The 22256-nt window shown below is 47.4% G+C and overlaps 2 protein-coding genes across 5 annotated transcripts in view; one reads left to right on the plus strand and one right to left on the minus strand.

Moving 5' to 3' along the window:
* LOC119461603 (venom serine carboxypeptidase) overlaps positions 1–22256 on the minus strand; it is a 136345-nt gene that overhangs the window by 108329 nt on the left and 5760 nt on the right. The window contains exons 1-2 of one of the 4 annotated variants that reach the window (XM_037722964.2): positions 4948–5090; positions 319–496 (exon numbers count right to left, since the gene is read on the minus strand). The exons of 1 other annotated variant lie outside the window; for it this stretch is intronic. In XM_037722964.2, coding sequence (XP_037578892.1) covers positions 319–496; positions 4948–5048 — 279 coding nt within the window. In that variant the 5' untranslated portion in view covers positions 5049–5090. Of the gene's footprint in view, positions 1–318; positions 497–4947; positions 5091–11286; positions 11462–22256 lie in introns of those variants that run through there. 2 more of the 4 variants (XM_049655159.1, XM_049655160.1) reach the window with 2 other exon arrangements.
* The window catches only part of LOC119461604 (solute carrier family 35 member F2-like), a 438758-nt gene that overhangs the window by 56024 nt on the left and 360478 nt on the right, over positions 1–22256 (plus strand). The window lies entirely within an intron of this gene.

Raw genomic sequence — 22256 nt, forward strand, 5'->3', positions numbered from 1 at the left:
AAAGTTGGCTGCTGAAACACCGGAGCAAAGGGAGGCCAGATCAACACGTTATAGAGAAGCTTACCAAGCGCGGAAGCGTGCATTAATGAAATACTGTGTGCAAAGTATTTGAAAAACCAAGCCAGACAGACCTCTCGCTCGTGATAGCTAAGTTTAAAAGAGTTAAACTTCAGCCATTTTTTTTTACCTGGAAAGACTCACCAAATTGGAACTCTACTGATAGCTTCAGCAAAATATGGAAAATGCCCCATGCTGAGAGGTATCACGACCATCAAAATGGCTAAAATCAAACGCAGCAGGAAACGCGCCATATATTACCTTTGTTTTTGTCAGTACAAAGAAAAGGTGACAGCCTAGAGTCTTGTCAATCGTGATGTAGCCCGAGTGCGCTTCAATGCCGTAATCTTCGAAGAGGGTGACTTTGCTGAGGCGTCGCGCATTTTCTGTGTCGTTAGCTTCCAAAAATGGCGTCAGGAAGAGCGGTTCGTCCAATCGCCTGCGGAAGCAAAGGAGAACAGGAAAGAGTAATATGAAGGTGGGTTTGGGCTTACACTGGTTTATGCGCAAACTTGGAAGGAGATTTTATATGGCGTGCTAAGAAAGGGACACAAACAGAACACAGCGCTTGTATTCGACCATTACTACGTAGCACAAGCAAGTCCTTTATCCGACTTAAGTAGCTTGGGCGAAATTTGACGACTATATGACCGGTGGCAAAAAAAGTAAATATTTGACATTGGCATAATAAAGGGCAACTAAAAATACACTAAATCAGTTTCTACTGCTAAAGCTTTCTTCCAAAACGCTCGTTTCGTTATTTTCGCGGTAAAAAATTGTTTACTAGACAACAAAAGGAAGAAGTTAGAGAAGGTACATTTTTGTTAATTTCGCGCAGAAGCCTACAGGCTTTTTGATGTTAGGGTGACGTCACGGATGTCGAAAGACTTTTATCGTATTTAGGCCGTTGTGGCGCAGTAGAGATCAGCCAAGTTTGCTCGCTTCAGTATTTGGCTACTTTAAAGAAGCACAATGGTGACTTCTTTCTTTTTTCTGGCATTCGCGTAATGCAGTTTAATAATACAGCTGAAGTTACATTTCGCTTTAGTGTCCCTCATAACAAATATTTGCAGACGAGGCATTCCTAATGGAAGCGCAGATATGCTCCTGACTTCCAATTGCATTAGTGCAGTTTCTCTTCATATTATCTGTTTCTTTATTCTGTTTCCTTTCGACACGCTTGAAAAATGAACACTCCTTTTCCGGAAATAAGCGATGAATTGAGTCCCGTGGAATCACGTGTGCTTCTTTGCCCAGTTACACGAGTAAACCTCGAGGACTTCCATAGGAGTCGAATAGTCTCTCGCAATTTGCGTCTGACGAGCAAAAATGCTTCGTTCACCTGTTCACGACGAATTATTTCAGATGCGAAATTAAATTGCGAGGTTTAATGTCCAACCACCCGAAACTACATAACATGGGTTGTTCCAGAAATGGGCCGTGAATGTATATTAAAGCATTCGAGCGTGCCTATCATGGATAACACAGTCCCTCGTCGTAATGTAAACTTCAGTATAGTTCAGCAAACATTACTGTTGCAATGCTGATGCCAGTGTGACCTGTAATAATTTTAAAGAGATGTGTTTACAATGGCCCCTTGTCGTACGAGACTGAAAGGTGCAATACGCACCGCATTGTGTGCACGTAGCTCATTCCCATGTACAACATTATGCAATAACAAACCTGCAAAACAATGTTTTTTGTCATGCGACTTTACGTAATTACCTTGTGAATCTTTTGTGACTCGAAGGCAGTTCTCCAGTGTCTGCTGTCCCCTTTCAACCGCGGACCTAACGTGCCGTACGTTAGTCGCAGACTTACGACTACTTCACCACCAAGCCATCGACAAGGGGCACAACACCAGCTACCAGTGGATACCGGGTCACTGCGGAACTTCTGGAAATGACAGTGCGGATGACGCCGCCCGATTGGCCCCCGACGGTGCCTATGTTATATCAATACCACTGTCGACAACAGATGCAGCCACAAGGCTTCGCTCCCTCGCACGCGATCTTACGCAGACTCTGTGGAACACCAGTGAATTCACGAACCAGTGTTATCACGAGCGGAAGCAACACTTCTCTGCCGCCTGTGGCTCGGCGTAGCATTCACGAACGGCTATTTCTTCCGCATTGTAATGGCCGACAGCCCTGCTTGCGACAACTGTGGCTGCGAGGAGACGATGAAACACCTCCTCTGTCACTGTTCCCGTTACAATGTGGCCAGAAAAGTCCTCGCGACTGTGCTAGAAAAATCGGAAAATAGCCTCTTGACAGAGGAAAAACTTCCAAGACACTGGTCCAGACGAGTTTCGGCACTCAAGGCCTTAAGTGCTCTCATCAAGTTCTTAAGGACTTCTGAATTGTGCGACCAACATTGAAAGTTGTAGCATGTAGCATCGTCTTATTGTGTGAATTTTTCTTGCTTGATTTTTTTTTTGTTTCTTCTATCCCCTTATATTCCCTTCACCCATTTCCCCAGCCCAGGGTAGCCAGCTGGTACTTACATTGGCTAACCTCCTTGCCTGTCCCTCTGTTTTTTTGTCTTCTCTCTCTCTCTCTCTTGTTCATTTCTCTACCTGTGACGTTTTGGTCATTTATTGCATGTTGTTTCCAGCTCCACAGTAGCATGAGCTGACTCATCAGCCTACAGGAGTGTCAAACAAGCTTATATTTTCATTAACTGCTCTAACCGCACTTGTTATTGTCAGTGAGAAACCATTAGCGCGGACAAGTGGCGCATTGTTCAGATCTCGTCTTACTTTACTCAGCCTGATTTACACCTGATGCAGTGGCTCAGTGGCTATGGTGTTTAACTGCGGAGCACGAGGTCGCGGGTGGGATTCACAGCCGCAGCGGCTGCATTGCGATAGAGGCGGAATGCAAAACGCTCGTGTACCGTGTTTCAATTGGACGTTAAATAACTCCAAGTGGTAAATTTTAATTCTGAACCGTGCGCTATGGCGTTCCTCATGACCCACTATGCTACAGTATGAGGGCGGTGAACCCCAACATTTATTTCTATCTGCCTAATTCTGAGATTTCTTAATACAAAATAGAGCACTGCACGGACTCGGGCTTACCCGAAAGCCCGAGCCCGGCCCGGCCCACGCCGGGTAGGGCAGTTTTTCACGGGCTCGGGCCGGGCTCGGTCACGGCATGTGCTTTTTGACCCGGGCCCGGGCCGGGCTCAGGTATGTTGATGCGGGCCCGGGCCGGGCTCGGACTTTCGGGTGGTGGGCATTTAACGTGCAGCCAGTTATCCTCGCGCGTCTCGACTCTGAAAAACCTGTTGCCCCGGCGCAGCTGGCAGCTAGCAGTGCTACTCCTGTGTACTTCCCTTTTCTTCTTCCGTCATATTTTGCGCTGTTTGAACAGAATGTAAAAGTCCAGAAAGACCGAAGTCGCCTCAAACTAATGGATGCCATTGTATTCCTTACCTAAATCAATGTAATTAATGCTTTCAGCGTGGTGCAAGCGCGTTCGCGACTTGCTGATTCTTCAAAGGCGAATTGGTAAAACCAAGACTGGTAAGATAGGATAATTCGTCACGCGGCTGAATTATGGCACTGCGTCCATCCATGATTGTACGCATGTTCTTAACCGGCCGCCTAGCAGCAGCGCATTACGCTGCACCATGGGGGAACGAGAAGCTTTCTTTCTCCATTTACTCGATCCATGCGCTGCGCTCACGACCGGTTGCGGCTGCGCTTCGGCTAGAGTGTACTACAATACGGTTGAGTGGGACGAGCGGCTGGGGCGGCACATGCTTTGCAGTGTGGCGCCCGACGTGGAAAAATACTGTGGCAGCCCTGCGATAGAAGTGGATTGGGCCGCATCAAGGTCTCGCCGTTGGAAACTGCTGGCGGTACTGCTCGGCAGGGTCATTGGTACTACATCGAGCGCTGGTATTTGCGTTCAGACCGCTCAAATGGTGTTCCAAATTGCATATGACATGCATTTATGCCTCAGAATGAATTTCTCTCATTCTCTTCTTTATTTTATTTTTTTAAATGCCGCTCGGTGACCTTTTTCGGTCTCGGGCCGGGTTCGGGCCGGTTTCGGGCCGGGCTCGGGCCTAAGGTGAACGGGTTGCGGGCCTGGCCGGGCGGGCAATGTAGATTATATCCGGGCCAGGGCCGGGCCTGGGTCTCGCCATAATACTTTCGGTCGGGCTCGGGCGGGCAGCCAAACGTAAAAACGGGCCCGGGCCGGGCACTGGCCGAAAAAATCGGCCCGTGCAGTGCTCTAATACAAAATATAGGGATAGCGCTCAACACGTCATGTAACTATGCTGAATTGAAACCCCAGGCTGTGTGCCCGTGTTTATTCTACATGAAATGAAGCTCCTTGCAGATGCTTAGGCAGCAACGGGCAGGAATACTCAGAGGGAGGCAATTGCGTTGCACAAACGTATTCCAAACGTCTTTTTTTCCCTACACTGGCTGGCCATATTTACACAACTTCACTTTTTGCTCCTCCAGGTGTACCAAATACTGCTCAATATTGTAAAAATACTATTTCAAACTTGCTGACATAAAAATAAACCGCCTCAATGATTGCATGTTTTTTAGTGAAATGAAAATAAAAGAAAGACATTTAGTTTACTGTATTTCCCTTAAACATACGAGGAGAGGGCAGTTGCAAAAAGCTGCATTTTGGTCAATATTAAAGGGTGACGGTCACTATATTTCTCATAATAGTAACAATAGAAAGATAAAGAAAAACAAAGACAAAAAAAAAACCGTCATAAGCTCAAAAAAATCTATAGCAGAGTTTGCTAAAAGTAGCAAAGCAAGTTTGCATCACAGTCTCCTAGACACCCACTGCTGAACGTAAAGTGAAGGTTGGTCTGCTTTAGGCTGCTTTAAGCACATAGTACAGGTCTCACCGCCTTTCTTCTTCCGTCAAGGAGTCCTTCCGACGTGTGATGTGGTGCGTCGTAAACAGCACGGTCCAGATGACGAAGAAAAGAAGGATCATGGCATTCATATCTGTGTTTCAGTGGGATTTTACGCGCAACGAAGACGAACGCTAGAAATGAAACACAAAAGGAAAAAAAAAAAGGGGGAGACGCTATGAAACGGACCAACAGAATAACTTCAACGGCGCGGCAATCTCACAAATGTATCACGCATAACGACTCAGCCCGTGCTCTCGTCGATTAACAGGGACACTGGTGCTTCTATACTTCGTACGACTTCCGCGGCGCATCTGAGATGGAGACTGAGTTGAATGTTTACCTCTAAGACGCCAGTGATATTGCGTGGCGCTATCGTAGACACCCGTTTCTTAATATATTACGGATGCACGCCTAAATCACATTAAATGAGATTTGCTTCTCCGCTTCAAGCGTAAGCGCTTTCGCGTCTGTCGTGCTTTGAAAACTTAACATGCGCACATAGCACCGTACGTTTATGAAACCGCTATGGCTGCGCGTGACGGGAATTACGTGCGTATTTTCGGCGCAAGCATCGCACGACGTGATACGCGCGTTGGAAGCCCTGTTGTCTCGGTCTAAAATGAGATTCGTTGGCTTATTTAGGCAAACCACAACGCAGTGCAGCCGGAAATTACTGCGTGGGCCCAGATCGCGTTGCGAAACAGGCGTGCCGACGTGGCACCGAAAGTACGCTGCAAGTATACACTCGAAGAAATCAACGTTTTTCGACGAGCAATTAAGAGAACGGGGCCGCAGCAGGAACATACGAGCATCATCGGAAGCAGTGCTCCTAAAGCTGAATTAGCAAATATTGTATTTAGTAATAACAGTTTGCCCCTGACCGGCCACGATTGCCAACATGTTCGCTATCACGTATACGTACGTGTACGCACAGCCGACCACACAAGTTTATCGACCACCACGAGATCTGAGGAAAAGCTGAATGTCTGCGCAGCCTGACAAAGCAGCCGATGGTATTCACATTTCCAGCCTTCACTATTATATGCTAACAACATTGTTACGCACGGTTATACTGGCTGCCAGTTACAGACTGCTCGGAAATGCAACGTTTTCTGCGATCCCGTGGTCTGTAAAATATTGTGGTCGACCGTACATGTTGTCGGCGCTAATTATTGCTAAGGGCTTTAGCATAGAAAATGCTTGGTGAACAAGGCTGCTTTTTCAGTAAGGAAAGTGATAACGCGCCCTGGGATTAGAGGCCGAATTCACCGATTTTGTTCAGATTTATAAGCCCTGATTGCTCTTGGACGGCATCCTACACTAACAATGTGTTCACCGTATAGCAATTCGCTAGTGCTTACTGTTCTCGTGAAGCGGTGAAGCGTACGAATTAGTCTGCACTCAAACCGGATGCGTTGAACGCAGTGCACGGGCTTACGGTGCTGTTCAGTGGGCTATATGTAAGAGCCCTTTTGAGCTTACCAAAATCAATCTCGCCAGGCCGTATGCCCGAATCGCTACTGCCGCAGAGATGAACGCTTCGCTTGCGCCCCTCGTGAAGGTATTTTCGGGGATTTAACAACTCGTGTTCGCTCACTGGATAGCTCCAATTGCGTAACGCAAACACGCTCTCTTTCTATCTCTGTAGTGAACCATTTTCTCTCTAGGAGGAAAGGAATGAGTCTACTGATTACCTAGGGGTCTCCCAATTCAAGATTGTGCAGAATGCAAAAAATCTTTCAATACGCAAGGTAAAACCATTTTAACAAAGGTTACCTTCTATAGGGACTCATGAGAGTAGATTTTTACTTATGGTAATTAATATTTTTAAAGTTCGACAGAATAGGTAAACTAAAAAAGAAAGAGCGAACATCAACCTTGCGTTTTAATTTCATGATCAAAAATAATATCTCAAGTTGTAAACTGCGCTCCTATAGCTCTTAATGCCGACGAAAACTAGGTAAGCAACCTAATATAAAGAATACACCTTTTTTGTTAATAACATTCATCAAAATTCAGATTAGGTAACACCTTCGGCTAATTAATGTATTGATTCCAGTTGCATTTTATGCAGACACGGTGTAAAGAATCCCAGCATTTGCTACTGTTGTGTTGCAGATTCATAAACTTGACGCTTTAATCTTGTTGAAATTTTCAAATGTTCAATTTCTGCAGATAAGTGAACGAATTAAAAAAAAATGTGGTTGATCCCTCTTATATAGGAATCGGTATAGAACACGAAAGTGAAACGTGTCTTCACAGAAGTAGTGTAATGTTTATTGCACATTGATATATAATGTCTATTGGTGTTTTGTGGCTAAAGCGCCCTTAGGCGTTGATGCACCCACGCTGACGCCTGGTGGCACGTCTCCTCCATCACGACTACCAACGTCGATGACCATGAGCAACCGTCGTGCATATGGAAGCTGCACTACGCTGCACACGCTAGCACAACGCGAAAGACGAATCACGTAACTGACACACTAATACAACGCGCAAGACAAAGCACGTAACTGAATCGTCACCGAGTCAAATCAGCGCGTACAGCGCGTCGTAATTGCAGCCTCCGCGATCAACTTCAGAAACATTTTCAGAGCTAATTGCGGAGGCCACGCTCCGCTGTGCTGAGTACGGTGAACGCCACCTAGGTGGCGTTGGTAGTGCTTCTTGATGCCAGCGTCCCTTCGAATGCTGGCATCGAGGCGTCGTAGTGCTGAGACCACCGAAGCGTTCACTGTCGGTGCGCGTTAGTGTCATAATGCAGTACTTCTCTTTTCTGCTCGTAGGCGGCGGCACCGCCCCGAGCAAGAGCGCGGGTACACGGAGGAGTGTTAGATATATAAGGCGCGTCTGTGTAGCTCTCTGCAAATGCGTTTGTGGCGCAATGGGTTAAACGCTCGGCGATCTATCGTCGCGGACCGAGAGGTCGTGGGTTCGATTTCCAAATTTTGCATGTTTGTGGAACTTTTTCTTCTGGTTTCTTTCTTTGTATTATGTTCGTGTACATTGTAAGCTGACGTATTTCCGTGACGGAAATACGTCAGTGAAGTCTTGGTGGACCCCGGCATAAAACACTTTCGTGTTAAAATAAATAACATGCCTTGCAATTGTCACTAGAGTGCCATCTTTTGTTTCTTACTCTTCAACCTCATTCCGAACAGGTCAGGGCTCGACTAATGAGCAAATTTGGGCGTTTAAACTATGTTTGCATACACATGGCAGGAGCTAAAGCTTTTTCCTCGCCTGGTTGTCGAGCGAAGGATGGTCAGGTAGGAGCAGCATTGCTAGGCCCTTCTTATATTTTATAGTGGCCAAACTTTATTCGTTCGACCTTCACGCATATACATATTACCCTATGGCAAAAAAAAAAAAATCGTACAGCGCCATTCCTGTACAGGAAGAGCGGCCAAGGTGTTTGACGTAACTTCATTTCTGCAGCTTTCTAGGTATCCCTGCCAGCTGAACGTTTACCTTTCCACGAGTGCTCTAGGGCCCCAACATCCCTTGAAAAGGTCCAACCGTGCAGGATTCGCCCTTCTGTGGCCATAACATAATGACACGTTCCCTTGCCGATGCTAGAGAGAGCCTAGACGCAGCGAAACTCCATAGCGCCGGCTATTACCGCCGGCGCCGCGTACAACGCTTCAGCAATATTCCAGTTCGAATAAAACTCAGTGATCAGCGCGTTACCCAGTGACGGTAGCCATTTGAACAGTCAAGAACAAAGAACAGCAACAACAGCAGCAATACCACTTACTACTACTACTACTACTACTACTACTACTACTACTACTACTACTACTGTTACTACTACTACTACTACTACGTACTGTTACTAGTACTACTACTACTACAACTAATATTACTACTACTACTACTTCTACTACTACTATTACTACTATTGTTACTACTGCTACTACTTCTACTACTGTTACTACTACTACTACTGTTACTACTACTACTACTACTACTGTTACTACTGCTGTTACTACTTCTACTACTATTACTACTACTACTACTACTGTTACTACTACTACTACTACTATTACTACTACTACTACTACTGTTACTACTACTACTACTGTTACTACTACTACTACTACTGCAACTACTACTACTACTACTACTACTTCTACTACTTCTACTACTGCAAGTACTACTACTACTACTACTACTACTACTACTACTACTACTACTACTACTACTACTACTACTACTACTACTACTACTACTACTACGTACTGTTACTAGTACTACTACTACTACCACTACTACTACTAATAATAATAATGACTAATGCTGCTACTGCTACTTATTCTTGTTTAGTTTTCGCATCTTTTCTGGCTTGCAAAGCCTTTTCTCACTATAAGAGTGGCGTTATGGATATTGTGAAAAGGTAATTACTAATGCAACTAAATAATATTTCTCTTTAGTGTCTCGTTAAGATGTTCATGCCTCTTCGTCTGCGTTTCATGTGGCTTTTTAGTTTTTGATGAAACATCATATCTCCGCTTCTTTCATAAAACCTTTGCTCGTTTTGCTTTAACCTAAATCAAATGGCGCACCACGCCCCTCTCTACCCTCGTCGGTCATCGTCAGAGCTTGGCTGCACACTCTACCGCGTGAAGAAAGTCGTGGCGACCTTCAGTTGTCCAAGCTGTTGAAAGGAATCTGCATGTCTATATATGGTATACCTGTGTGATTATGGCTAGCGTGCAATTAATAATGTCCTGCTGGAAACCTAGTAGCACTCGTTGCTTGAGGAGGTGGTGTAACACTTCATTTTTTCTCCCTATTGCTTTGCAGTCACCTCCATGTACATTAAAATAAAATATATGCATATTTACCAGTTAAATCACACTAAAACTGCAACATTTATGGAACCCGTCTCTGGATATTACCACTGCACGTAATGTACTGTGTAGCACGACAGACGTCAAACAATGGGAAGGTAACACAGAGACAAAGCGCTTTCCAATCACAACTAACTGTGAGTGTGTCACGTCTAGAGCGCCACAGTAGATCATGTTCGGTCGATGCCAACAAGCCCAATATTCATTGTTTGATTGGCTATTACCTCATATATCGGTGTGCTCTAAACAGGAAGTTGGGAATAGGATGAATAAAATAGAGATACGTACGTAGTTCCTGCTGCACCAATATCAGGAAAGGAACCATGAAACGCAGGCAATTCTCGTGCAAAGATAAGCTTGAATTTTTATACCCGTGACACAAGGGCACTCCCCTAAGGCATTTTGCACTAGGGGACATCTACCGAAAAAGCGTTCACGCGAGGCGATCTCTCCCATGAGAGAACGGAGTGTCTGCTTTCTGGTAAAGGATTGACCCTTGCGAAAAGGAAGGGACCGAGAGAAATGTTATGGGGAAGGCGGGGAGTTTAGCCGGAAGAGTTTCCGGTTTGCTGCCTTACAGTGGGAAAGAGAGAGAGGGGGAAAGAAAAATTGACCCGCCGTCCCGACCTTGCGAGAGCGGATGCCAAGTGAAGCTGTTGAAAGCCCCCACTACAACTACTGAGGAGGTATGGAATGATTTATGGATTTACAGTAATGGTAGTAATGCTATTTTACAGTAATGGTGCTGCAGAGGCACCTCTGTCCAGGAAAGATCACCGCGCACTGCAGTCGCTGCACAAAATCCGGCCGCCGCTGATAGCGGTACAGCAACAACCTTGAAATCAGTAGTTAGGCTGGCTATTTTATATACGAAAGTCTAGGGACTTCACTCCCCACGTAGCAAGTTGCCGTCGCCGCGGCAGCTTGCGCAACACTAATCTTTACTGGGAAACGCATGCCGTGAGTGCTACGTGCTTCGAATTGTTATCAGGAGCACTTACCCTCTATTACGTGGTTTGGATGCTTGTTTTCAGCTTCTTCTTTACTGAAACGCATGCTGTTCTGTGTGTTGTATGAGTGATTCGAAAGAATGTGTGCACTGTTCGCTTCACTTCGCTGTGTGCTTGTAGCCTCTGCCTAACGGGGGTATGAGCCATTGCATTGTTGCTTGCTTACGGGGGTATGAGCCATTGCTCTGCCCTGCACTGCCGCCGGGATTGGCCCACCATTGTTTTTTGTTGACGTTACGCCACGAAGAAATACTGAGATCCTAGCTATAAACAGCTTCGCTGTAATAGCGCAGAAGGAAGGGAAATATCCCAACTCCTTTATTGGCCTCATGCGCAGCTTTTCAACAGAAAACTTGAGAAGGCACAATTATTGCCTAATAATTTTAGTGTTTGTAAAAAGTGTCACTCGAAGGCGAAACATTGAAAGCGATAGCAATGTTAAGCGTTGCGCTGGAACTGCTCACACGGGGTTCTGACATTATGTAGAGGTGACGTAGTGTGAGGCAGCACGCGAGAGAACTGCTGATGCGCATCTAGAACAGTACACCAGCAGGTGCCAGGCGTGTCAGAATGCTGGTGCGATGGCGAACGCCAGGAGCGGTGTTAAGGATCTCGCACCTTGTGCCTTGATGGTGCATGGAAGAAACCTAGGAGGATACAAAAACAAATTGCTGGAGTGGAAGCCGCTTATGACCCACAGAGAACACTGATGCCGCCGGCGGCCATCTTGAGGTGGGCGGGGAACGGGCCCCGTAGCATATTGTGCGCTGTCACCACTGTTTTTTTTCCCGCAAGTGATCACTATTACTAAATGGCAATTTGAGGGCGGGGCAACTTGAAATTTTAGGATAGGTTAACTGAAACTTGGGAATGGGCTAACTTGAAATTTGGGGGTTGTTCAACTTAATTTAGTACTGCGCCAACTAGAAATTTGGGGGGCGGGCGCAGTACTAGAAACTAGAAATTAGAAAATTTGGAGGTGGGCCAACTTGACATTTGGGGTGGGCCCACTTAAAATTTGTGTGTGGGCCAACTTGACATTTGGGGGTGGGCCTACTTACATTTGAGGATCGACCAAATTGAAATTTAGGGGTGGGTCAACCTAAATTTGGGGTTGGCGAGCATGGTTCAATTCAACACGCAGGACTAAACCATGCTCGCGGCAATTGAGCTGCGCGCATACGAAGGTGTTGCAGAGGCACCTTTTTCCGGGAAAGATCACGGTGCACTGCAGTCGCTGCACATCCGCCGAGCTTTCTGCCCCACCACAATATGGCGGTGCTGGCTTCACTTGAAGAGCACCCCCTCCACTCCAGAAAATGTTTGATATCCTCCCAAGAACAACCGTCAGCCTTTATCAGCGCCCAGTGAAAAGATGACATAGATTTAGCTATCTGCCGTTGCAGACATCAGATGTAATGCTGTGGAGGCTAGAGAGATCTTTAGCAGTGGTTGCGTCCGCCCTTAGAAATCTTTCGATGTCCTTGATCACAATTGTGCGCAACTGTTCTTTACATAGGCTTAGTATTGAGTGAAAAATGTTATGCTTAGAAACAAATTGTGGTGTACGGCTATCTAATGCATTCTTTGAGATTTATTTGTCTATTCTTAGTCGACCCTTCGTCGTCTGTCCGGCGTCACGCAGGTCACGTGACCAGGAGAGGATGAGAGCCGCGCCGAGGGAAGCGCAAGTCACGTTACCAGCAGAGGAGGAGAGGCACTCAGGGGGGAAGAGGCGACCAATGAGAGGCGGCGCTGGGTGCGAGTTGGAGAGGCGATAAGAGAAGCTGTTTCTGTGTGGCGCGCCCTTTCGGATAACGCGCAATGCGTAGAGCTGCTGCCGACGCCGTCCCCGTTTCCCTTGAGGAGGAGGAGGAGGAGGAGGAAAACTTTATTAAATAGGTAAATGGTTTAACGGCAGGTCTGGGTGGGGCCCTCAGTCCAGGGCTCTACTGGCTCTAGCGGCTCGCTGAGCTTGGTCTAGGAGGGCCAATTGGCTCTATGGGTTCTCGCTTGCGAGCAGTTCCTCCCACTGCCGAACGAAGTCTGCCACCATTAGAAGGGAAGTTGATGTCTCTCGGCCAAGCCATACAGTCCCACGTTATGTGAGCCCGCGTGGGTTTTGCTCCACACTACGGGCAGGTGCCTGTGTAATGCGCCGGGTGCATCTTGCATAGGAGATTTAGGTGTGGGTATGAGTTGGTTTGGAGGCGACGCCAGTCCCGCGCTTGTATTCTGGTTAGTTTAATTGGAGTACGGAAGGCCGAATGTTCGTCTCTCCCTTCTCTGATTTTCCAATATGCCGCGCACAGCGGACGGAGGTTCCTCTAGGGTTCTGTCCGCCGCTCGGTCGTTACTTCCTCGAGCTATTCGGTTTACCATTTCTTTCCCATCCAGTCCGTTGTGCGCTGGGCACCACATTATACCATGGCCCAGGTCGAGGCGTGAGCCGAGTATTCTTGTAGCGCTGCGCGCTAGAATTTCCCGCATTAAGAGTCGACAAGCTGCCTGCGAGTCTGTAAGCACGTAAGCTGGTTGATAATTGAAGTCGGCGTCCCGTATGGCCAACGCTATGGCTGCAGCCTCTGCTGCGCATACCGCGGTAGTCTTCACCGTGGGAGTTATAGTGGTGACTTGGTTCGTTGCGGTGATCGTGTAGAAGTCCCTGCGAGTAGTTGCACTCGCGTCCGTGTAGTAGGCGGCCGGATCATTGTAGAATCGCTTCTGCAGAGCCCTCGTCCTTGCCTGTCTGCGGCCAGCGTGGTATTTAGCATTCATATTTCGAGGAATGGGCACCGTGGGAATGGGTGAGACGTAGAGGAGGTCCCTCAAATCTCGAGACAACAAGTCTGTGTTGTCGCCGCAGAACCGGGGTTGAGGTTCGTATCCCAGCCGTCGGAGGATAGACCGGCCCTGGGGCGTAGAGCTCAGCCTTTCTCTTTGCGATATCAGAACTGCAACTGCATGTTCTTCATATTTGTTGTAAATACCCAACCGCTCCAGGTGATCCGCGCTGACTGTGCTCGGGAGACCCAGAGCAGAATTGTATGCCGTTCTGATAAGGGTGTCAACTTGCCTCATTTCAGTTTTGTTCAGGTTTTGGAAAGGGAGGACGTAAGTGATGCGGATAATCACAAACGCTTGCACCAGTCTGATTGTTTCGTCCTGCACAAGCCCGTTGCAGCTGTGTCCCACTCGACAGACCATGGGTGCCACGTTCTTAACGGTTGGTTTTAAACTTTCGAATTGTGGCATCGAAGTTGCCGTTATCTTGGATAAATAAGCCCAGCACTTTCATTTGGTCGACTTCGCGAATGGCGCGGCCATCCAGGTGTGGGTCAATCCTTGGGGTGGCAACTTTCTTACGACGCTTGCTGCGTACTTTCATGAACTCTGATTTTTCGGGTGCGCACGTCATACCCGCGTGCTTGGTGAAGTTTAGCACTTTGTCAATGGCGTCCTGTAATAGGTCTTGTGTCTCTCCATAGGAACCCCGGCGTGCCCAGAGCGTTATGTCATCGGCATAGATTGTACATCCGAGGTCCCGTGCTTGTTCAAGTTTTAGGGCCATCACCTCATCCTAACGTTGAAAAGAATCGTTGACAAGATTGAGCCCTGTGGAGTCACTTGATTGGGCATTGAAAAGATGTCAGAGCGAGTGCTGCCCAAACTAATCGTTGCCTTCCTCTCGCGAAGGAAGGTAAGGACGTACCGAAACACCCTCCTTCCGCAACATATGTGTTCGAGACCTTCGAGGATCGTTTCATGAGATATCGTGTCAAATGCTTTCTTGACATCAAGCGCCACAACTATCCTGGCATCCTTGTTTGTAGCGGGTCCAAAACTTCGTCCCGGAGCATACGGAAGGCGTCCTGTGCCGACACATGTGGACTGAAGCCGAGCATAGAGTCAGGAAAAAGTCCATGCCGCTCGGTGTAGTTGTTCAGTCTAGTTTAGATCACCTCCTCAAAAAGCTTCCCTACGGACGACGTGAGCGATATTGGCCTGAGGTTATGTAGATCTCTAGGTTTACGCGGTTTTGGTATTAATATGATTGTATCCTCATTCCAGCCTTCCGGTACCACCCCGCCGTCGGACCATACTTCATCGTTGAAGTAGGTCGTAAGCTGCTTCAGTTATTCCCGGCTCAGGTTGCGGTGCAGGACCCGGTGCAGTGTTTTTCCGGAATGATTGTGTGGCTGCATAGAGCTCTGCCGTCGTCATGGGCTCGTCTAGCTCGGCGTTGTCAGGTCCTTTATAGCAGTACTGTCCCCGGATTCGCGCCGAACGCGTGCGGTGTCCGTGACTGCAGCCGATGCCCCTGGCGGCGGCTCGGCAGGTTTCACCAGAGAGCTGGACACTTGTCGAGTAGCGTCGGAAGTCGCTGCCTCTTCTCGCCTCGCAACGTTTCAATATAATTTACGTTCTGTTGTAGATCTGTGTTTACTTGTGTTACGCAATAACATCACGTGAAACCAGGCACATCTAGGACTCGTAACACTCGGTGTAACTAACACAGCTTCGCTGTTCGACCATATTCACGGAGTGCAAGGGGCTGTGATTTTTTAAAAGGGAAGGATTCTTGCCGGCGGCTCTGTCTGTTGTCCCGCGTCCCACACTCCCACAGCACATGCGCGTCCCCTCCCACTCTCTCTCCTCTCCTACGCTCCCCCCTTTCTCTCTCTAGGGATCCTGTATACTCCACTGGGGGTGCCACGGTAGTTCCGCGGTATGAAAATGACGGAGTGCGCGCGCCTCATTCTCTCTCCTGTGCAGCGCCGCGATGAGCGCTCGGGCCGCTGCCGCGAAACCATCTCCCGCTCAAGCTAACCATCTCCACGCTGCTTCGCATCCACACATGGTTCCCTTTAGCGGGAGATGGAGTAATTTTTTTTATTAGCAGCCCATTGCGGCAGCGCCACGTGCACGCTCGCGGGAACAGATGCCGTTGACGCGTAGCGAAGCACGGACGGAACGCGCGGAGTGATACATTTTCGTCACCGAACCTCATTCATAGCTTCCCAAGCATTGCACCTGATGTTTGAAACGGAGTACAGACGCTTACAATCCTTTCCGCTCGGAGTAGTATATGCGCCGCTGTGTGATATGCACACATCTTTTCAGAAGGAACTCTAATGTGTGTGCGTGCAAGCTCATGCAAAAACCAGAAGACAAAACGGTGTCCTAGCTACGGCAGAGCAGAATGGACATAACGTGACGGTGCTTCAACTCGGCTTCGTCGTTTTTGCAGTCAAAGGCGCTCTGAGTCTGTGGAGGCCTTCTGACCCTCCACGTGTGCGTCCTAACATGTGCCGTCAATGCGAGGACAGCATGACGGCGTCGACAGCGTGAGCGCACCTCGATTGTGAATGTAATTGATATCATCATAAAAGAAGTTTAGGCTTAGTGACGCGATTTTTCCGGTAATGAACATTTACTGTCGCCATACTCTGAAACCATAGGAGCCATTGCACCATTATGGTCGCCACCTCTGCGTCACATGTGCGTTGGCAGATTCGTACCTCGCTGGCTTCGTCCACATCCAACGTACACTAGAGGGCAGCATGATTCGCCTGGTCGCAACGGCAGTACTGGACCGTAAGCGACGCTCCCCCCAACTTAATGCTGTCTAACTGAAATTTGCTCACCCTTTTAGCTTCTTCTTTTGCATTAATCAGATACAAAATTTTTTAACCTTTTGTCAGTTTCAGTTTAAAGAAGCAGCGCCATGTGTGTTGCTGCGTCGCTTACTGAAAACCTGTAAAAGATACGGCGTGTACCATGTGGAAATGGCGAAACTCCATTTCGTAAGGAGTCCTTCCGTGTAATAGCAAGGGGTTTAGTTTAAAGAACTCTAGTTCGGGCGCATGTGCCGGGGGTATATTCATCGAGCATTTGTATGGTAATACGAGGGCATTAGACATTCGTACGTGCTCAGTTCTGTATTATTTATACGCAGCGTGATGGATCATCGATCTAACGGACCGGTAGGTTTCCAACGGTTGCACATGACGCGCGTTCCTCGCAGAATGTTTTAGTGTGTGCGTATGTGTATATACCGTGGCATCGTGCGTCAAATGCCACCCTTCTAAAGGAGTACAGTGTTTTCCTGCCTACTAGGGTTTTCACTTTTATTTATACAGCTTGGATCTATGTGCAGCGAATCAAGTGACGTTCATCACCAGGCAAACACAGCAGTAAATAAGCGAAATTATTAGGGGAAAATGTGATGACGCACGATGTGTCAGGTGATCAGGTGAACTGCAGTTTGACGTCATCGCAGTGTTCCTTCAGACTTATGGGCGCAAACGTCTGCTGGCCTCTGACATTGAGATAGTTAACTGCTCGGCTTACCCTCTGCCTATACTGTAGCAAGCCAAATGCGCTTTCTTGAACTTCCATGCGAATGACACTGCTATCCGGTGCAATGTTGGCATTCTCTTTATCGAAACGCTGTTTTCCTTTCCACCAAACGACAATCACCACTGAAAAAAAAAGAAGAACGAACTGTGTGACAGAAGCCTGTAGAGATACGGGCGCTTCCGCGAAGAAAGCAACACATTAAGGAATAGAATGGTGTTTGCGTAAACAAAATGCAATAAAGAACGTAAATACATTGGAGAAGAACGCTCCGTTCCCTGAATTGTAGTTCGATGTATACACACATCATGTCAATGGTTTTAAAGCTTGCTGCGCCAAAGTAAGACGAAACCGCCGCCTCCTAATATTTTCATAGGGTCTGGCTTTCGCAAGAAAATGAGCCAAGTGGTACACGCCGTGGTGGCCGGGTGTCAATGGCGCTGAGCTGCACGAGGTCGGGGGTTGGACTGCCGGCCTCGGCGGACGCATTTCGATGAGAGCAAAATGCAAAAACGCTGGTGCACGTCTTAGATTAAGAGCAGGTTAAAGAACCCATGGTGGCCGAACATAATCTGGCGTCCCCCGCTACAGCATGCCTCATAATCAGATTGCAGTGTTGCACGCAAAACTAAGAAAATATAAATTCTGATTCGATGAGTAGCTTGGCAAAGAACGAGAACCGAATGCTATTGCCAGCTGTAGTGAGGTATTTGGAAGCGGTAATCAGGTCGTCAGTTGGCTCGTTCAAAGTCACTACGTCCCGACACCATCTCTGCAACAACCACCTATACCGCCAGCTGAAATTCTTTAAAGCGACCGCTAAAGGGAAACAGTGCATCAGTTTACACTGATAACGTATAACAAGGTTTGAGACCGGGTTAGCTCTGTCAAAACTCCATCTTCGTATTTTGCGACAACAGATTGGTTACCGAAAAGAAAAAAAATGAAAACCAAACGTGTTTCCCTTTTTTTTGCGTTGTCGTTGGCGACGCGTTCCCAACGTTGCGTTGACTTAGTGCAAGTTCCTCTGCGCGCTCTCTCATTGATAAAGTTGCCACCATATGTACAGCAAAGACCATTGTTCTCGCGTCCTCTCCTCACTGTTTCTAATGAACACGACATGCCACGACATGCTCATAGATGCCTGATCTCAAGAGCAAGCTCTCCAAACCACGTCCAAACTCCAAACGCCGACGACATTACCATCTGGCGCGCAGGGGGCTGCGAGTATGAGGGCAGAGTCGAAGAAGCCACCCAATAGGCGCTCGACGTGATCGAGGAGTATCTCCGCCTCACGGACTCGGGTTCCCCCGCCAAGTCGCAGCTTCTGCTTTACAGAAAAGAGAAGGAAGGCAGACCCAAAGATTAGAAGCCAGTCTCCGAAAGCAGCATCGGCCTTCGCACTTGTGACGGGGAGGAGGGGGGGGGGGGGGTGATACCCAGGGTCGACGTCATTCGTGTCCTGGGCATGTTTGTCGAATTCAGCGGCCTCAGGCCGATTTCTCTACCATCCTGCGTCGGCAAGGTCATGGCGCGTGTCGTCCTCAACAGGCTCAACGGGTACCTCGGAGGACAGCAAGGTTACACGTACAACATTAAACGGCTTCCGGGCGGGACTCTCGACGCAGGATGCCATGAAAACTAATCAAGCATCAGATAGTGGACGGCCCGTTCCAAAGACGTCAAGGCTCTGATCGCCCGACCGCGCTTCCTCTGTAAGGAGCGCCCACCTCCCCTCCCCCCCTACGGCCACAGGGACGCTCACGCTACTCAGAACGAAGTTACAAATTCTTCTACATGTATAAAGGGTCTTTCCACCCCCTCCACCCAAGTTGATTAGGGCGCAAGCAGTTTCTCTTTAACTTTACAGGACCAGCACATATCCGTGTCTGGCCGTTCTACACGAAGTATATCGCGACGACGCCTGCCCGTCCTGCAGGCAGACCTCCACTCTAGCACATATGCTCTGGGAGGTGCGGGTCGAGATACCCCAGGTTCAACAAGGAGCAGTGGGACTCACTTCTGCGTAGCCCCACTCTAGACAAGCTGTCTGGCGTGCCCTCGACCGGGCCGGTGGGCGGGACCTGCTGGTCCCGACGTGGGACTAGCCGGGCGCGCGACGAGTTTGCGTCCGTGCCGCACCCACAATAAAGTTATTGCACTCACTCGGTCACTCAAACCACCTGACAATTCCCCACCGTTCTGTGGCTGCGCTCGTGCGCAGATTAAAGCCCCTTTAGCGCACGTTTTACGATTCCTGTCCAAAAACGCACTGATTCTTCACAGTCCGAAAGTTCCTGTTTGGTCAGTCCCCGCTTTCCGAAACATCGCGGAGTACTTTCGCGTCGCAAAAGAAAAGAACCTGAAAACACGCGTAGGCGCGGGCTCCCTTTGTTGAAGCGTCGGCACCGTTTATTTGGTCACATTCCCGCTTTGAATTTCAAAAAAAAAAAGGAAACGATGCAAAACGACTTTCGCGATTATATTAGTTCAAGTGAGCAGTCTTAATTTGAAAAATTGTAAAGGAAATCACCTTTGGCCTTTTTTTTAAAGATTTTTAAAATAGCGCTCATTCAGCAATTGGCCCTAAACTTGAGTGCTTCTCGTAAATTTTAATGACACCTAGGACATAGATATTTCCTCAAATTTCAACGACTTTCATGGTAACAGGTTGACAAAATTTGACGACCGAGCTTTTCGCAGATACGGAAAAAAGAAATCCCGACTTTGACAAATATTGTGCAAATGTTTTGTTCTTGCGATATTTTTTTCTCTCGATCAAAACCATCATGCTCTGTAATAATTACTTAGAATCAATGCTGTTGACCCGTACTGTATACCACTAAATATTTTTACAGTCGTAACCACAACACTTCTTTCTTTGGGAGCTAACCAAATGTGGATTCGGCAAAATTCGTAAAAACGCTTCTGACTAACCGGCCGCTTCCACATATTTTTCGTTAATACCGATTTTTATTCTAGCAAACGTAATATTCATTTCTTCTTTCTTGGCACCCAGGTGGCAAAATATATATTTCTTGATCAAGTTTAAAGATGGTCTCCAGGACATGTCCAACCATACTCATCTGAACACACCCTGCAGTACCCATAAATACGTAAAATAAGCATATCTTTCAGCATACCTGGGCTCTGTTCTTGTGATTCCTTGATTAGTCAACCAGTATTTGCCAAATACATGCAAAATGAACATTCGGGCTATGGACAGTTCGAGAGCATATACAGGGACAAACCCTACGCATGTGTTTGTGGCTACCTCGATGCAACACAGCCCCATCAATCAGTGCCATCGCCAGATACTGATTCCAAAGCACGCAGCTATCGACTCCTTGAGGGCGCGCATTCGCAATCGTTCAAGGATCCCCGACTATCGCTAAGCTTTCCTGCCGGCAAAGAGACGTCGAGCGACATTTTCAACAGTAATCAGTGCTCATAAAGAGTGTTTAAAACGCCAACTTATACCATCAACGGTAACACCTTCATCACCTCATGTTGTCTCCCTGCATACATGTGAAGATAGAAACTGTTTTTCTTAACAACCACCGATATTGATGCGTTTTGTTCCATTTAAAGGAAAAAGTTAAAATCTAGTAACTGTAGGCAGTAGATTTTCAATGTATGCCATACTTTGTTTTAAATTCTCGAAATTTGCAAAATTTTCAAATAGCTCTAATGTGGACAGTTTAAACTCTGTAAATAAGCAATGAAAACCACAAAACAATTAATCCTCGGAACTGCACTTGATAACACATTTGAAGCGGAGAAAATTGATATACACCGCTTTGTAGCATATCAATATTTCGCGAGCAAGACCTTTGTAAAACCCTCGCAAGCACTAAAATTTCGCGTGAGTCGTCACTTCCGGTTGACATGATCGAACAGATGCATCTTACAGGACTGCAATATCTGTTTTTGGTGCAGAGCTATACGATTTTGTAAACTGCTTTCTTCCATTCTTAGGAACCGCTGAATTTCCGCAATTTCAATAAAAATATTTTTGAAGGCCTAAATCAAAATTCTGCTTCCGAGAGTTATTAGAATTTAATTTTCTCAAGTGCAGCGGATTTCATTCATAGCCGTTCAGCGGTTGTCTCATAACATTATTTCTGCGTTTTTACACGTATTTGAGTAGAGAAATGAAAGTATACCCCGGGCTAACGCTTCCTCTCAAATGTACCTAGCTATTCCCGGAATTAGAAAGAAGGCCGGTAATTCGTTTCCGGCTGTGATGCAGCTGACGCTGTCATAACTGCTCAAGAAATACTGAGACCGAGCGTGCATTTTTAGTGAAAGTTTGGCTTCACCTACAAACTCAGCTGCTGCTGTCGAGATTCCAGCGAAAGTGGTCTCGTATAAATTCGAAGTGCCGCAGATAACGACATCTACGGTGGCAGAACTCGCAGCCCAGCATGTCGCTGTGATCTATGTAACCAATATTTAGCGCAAAAATAGTTCATGTTTCGTTACTCTAAGGAATTTTTCAGCGCCTCCAGTCTGCTTCACGTCGCAGAACATACGAGCACATGGCAACCGACATACAAGAAATTAACCATCGTGTTCTGGAAAAAGGGCCCGGCAACTTCTTTCTGTGGCTTCCAGGTCCCTGTCGTAGCGTTGGCAACGATTTCGCTGACGAGGCTAAACTGTCTGCCCCCACGAAGGAACCCAAACGCTTCCAATTGCTTTTTACGAGGGCGGAATGCTGAACGCGGACTTAATCTGCGTATCGCGCAAGGACAGAAGCTTGCTGGAGCTGCCCAAGTGTCTAGAAGTGGTGACTACAGCCTCCCTTGATGCGAAACAACATTGCTGTACCGAAGAAGTAGTTTTTCCTAGGGTTTCTGTCCGCCTATGACTTAGCGTGGTGTTTATGAATGACTCTTGTGGACGTTAGGAAATCATCGAACACCTGCTCTGTACACATCCTCGATACGATGCGCAACGCATGATTTGCCGCAGGCCGCGTTAAATCGCCTGGACTTCAGGGCACTTTCCGGGTTTAAATACCAAGCCCGTGGCCACATCAGCCGCTAGTCCGAGAAGCCATTGCGCACTA

This window comes from Dermacentor silvarum, chromosome 8 (assembly GCF_013339745.2).
Source record: "Dermacentor silvarum isolate Dsil-2018 chromosome 8, BIME_Dsil_1.4, whole genome shotgun sequence".
Classification (NCBI taxonomy): Eukaryota; Metazoa; Arthropoda; class Arachnida; order Ixodida; family Ixodidae; genus Dermacentor; species Dermacentor silvarum.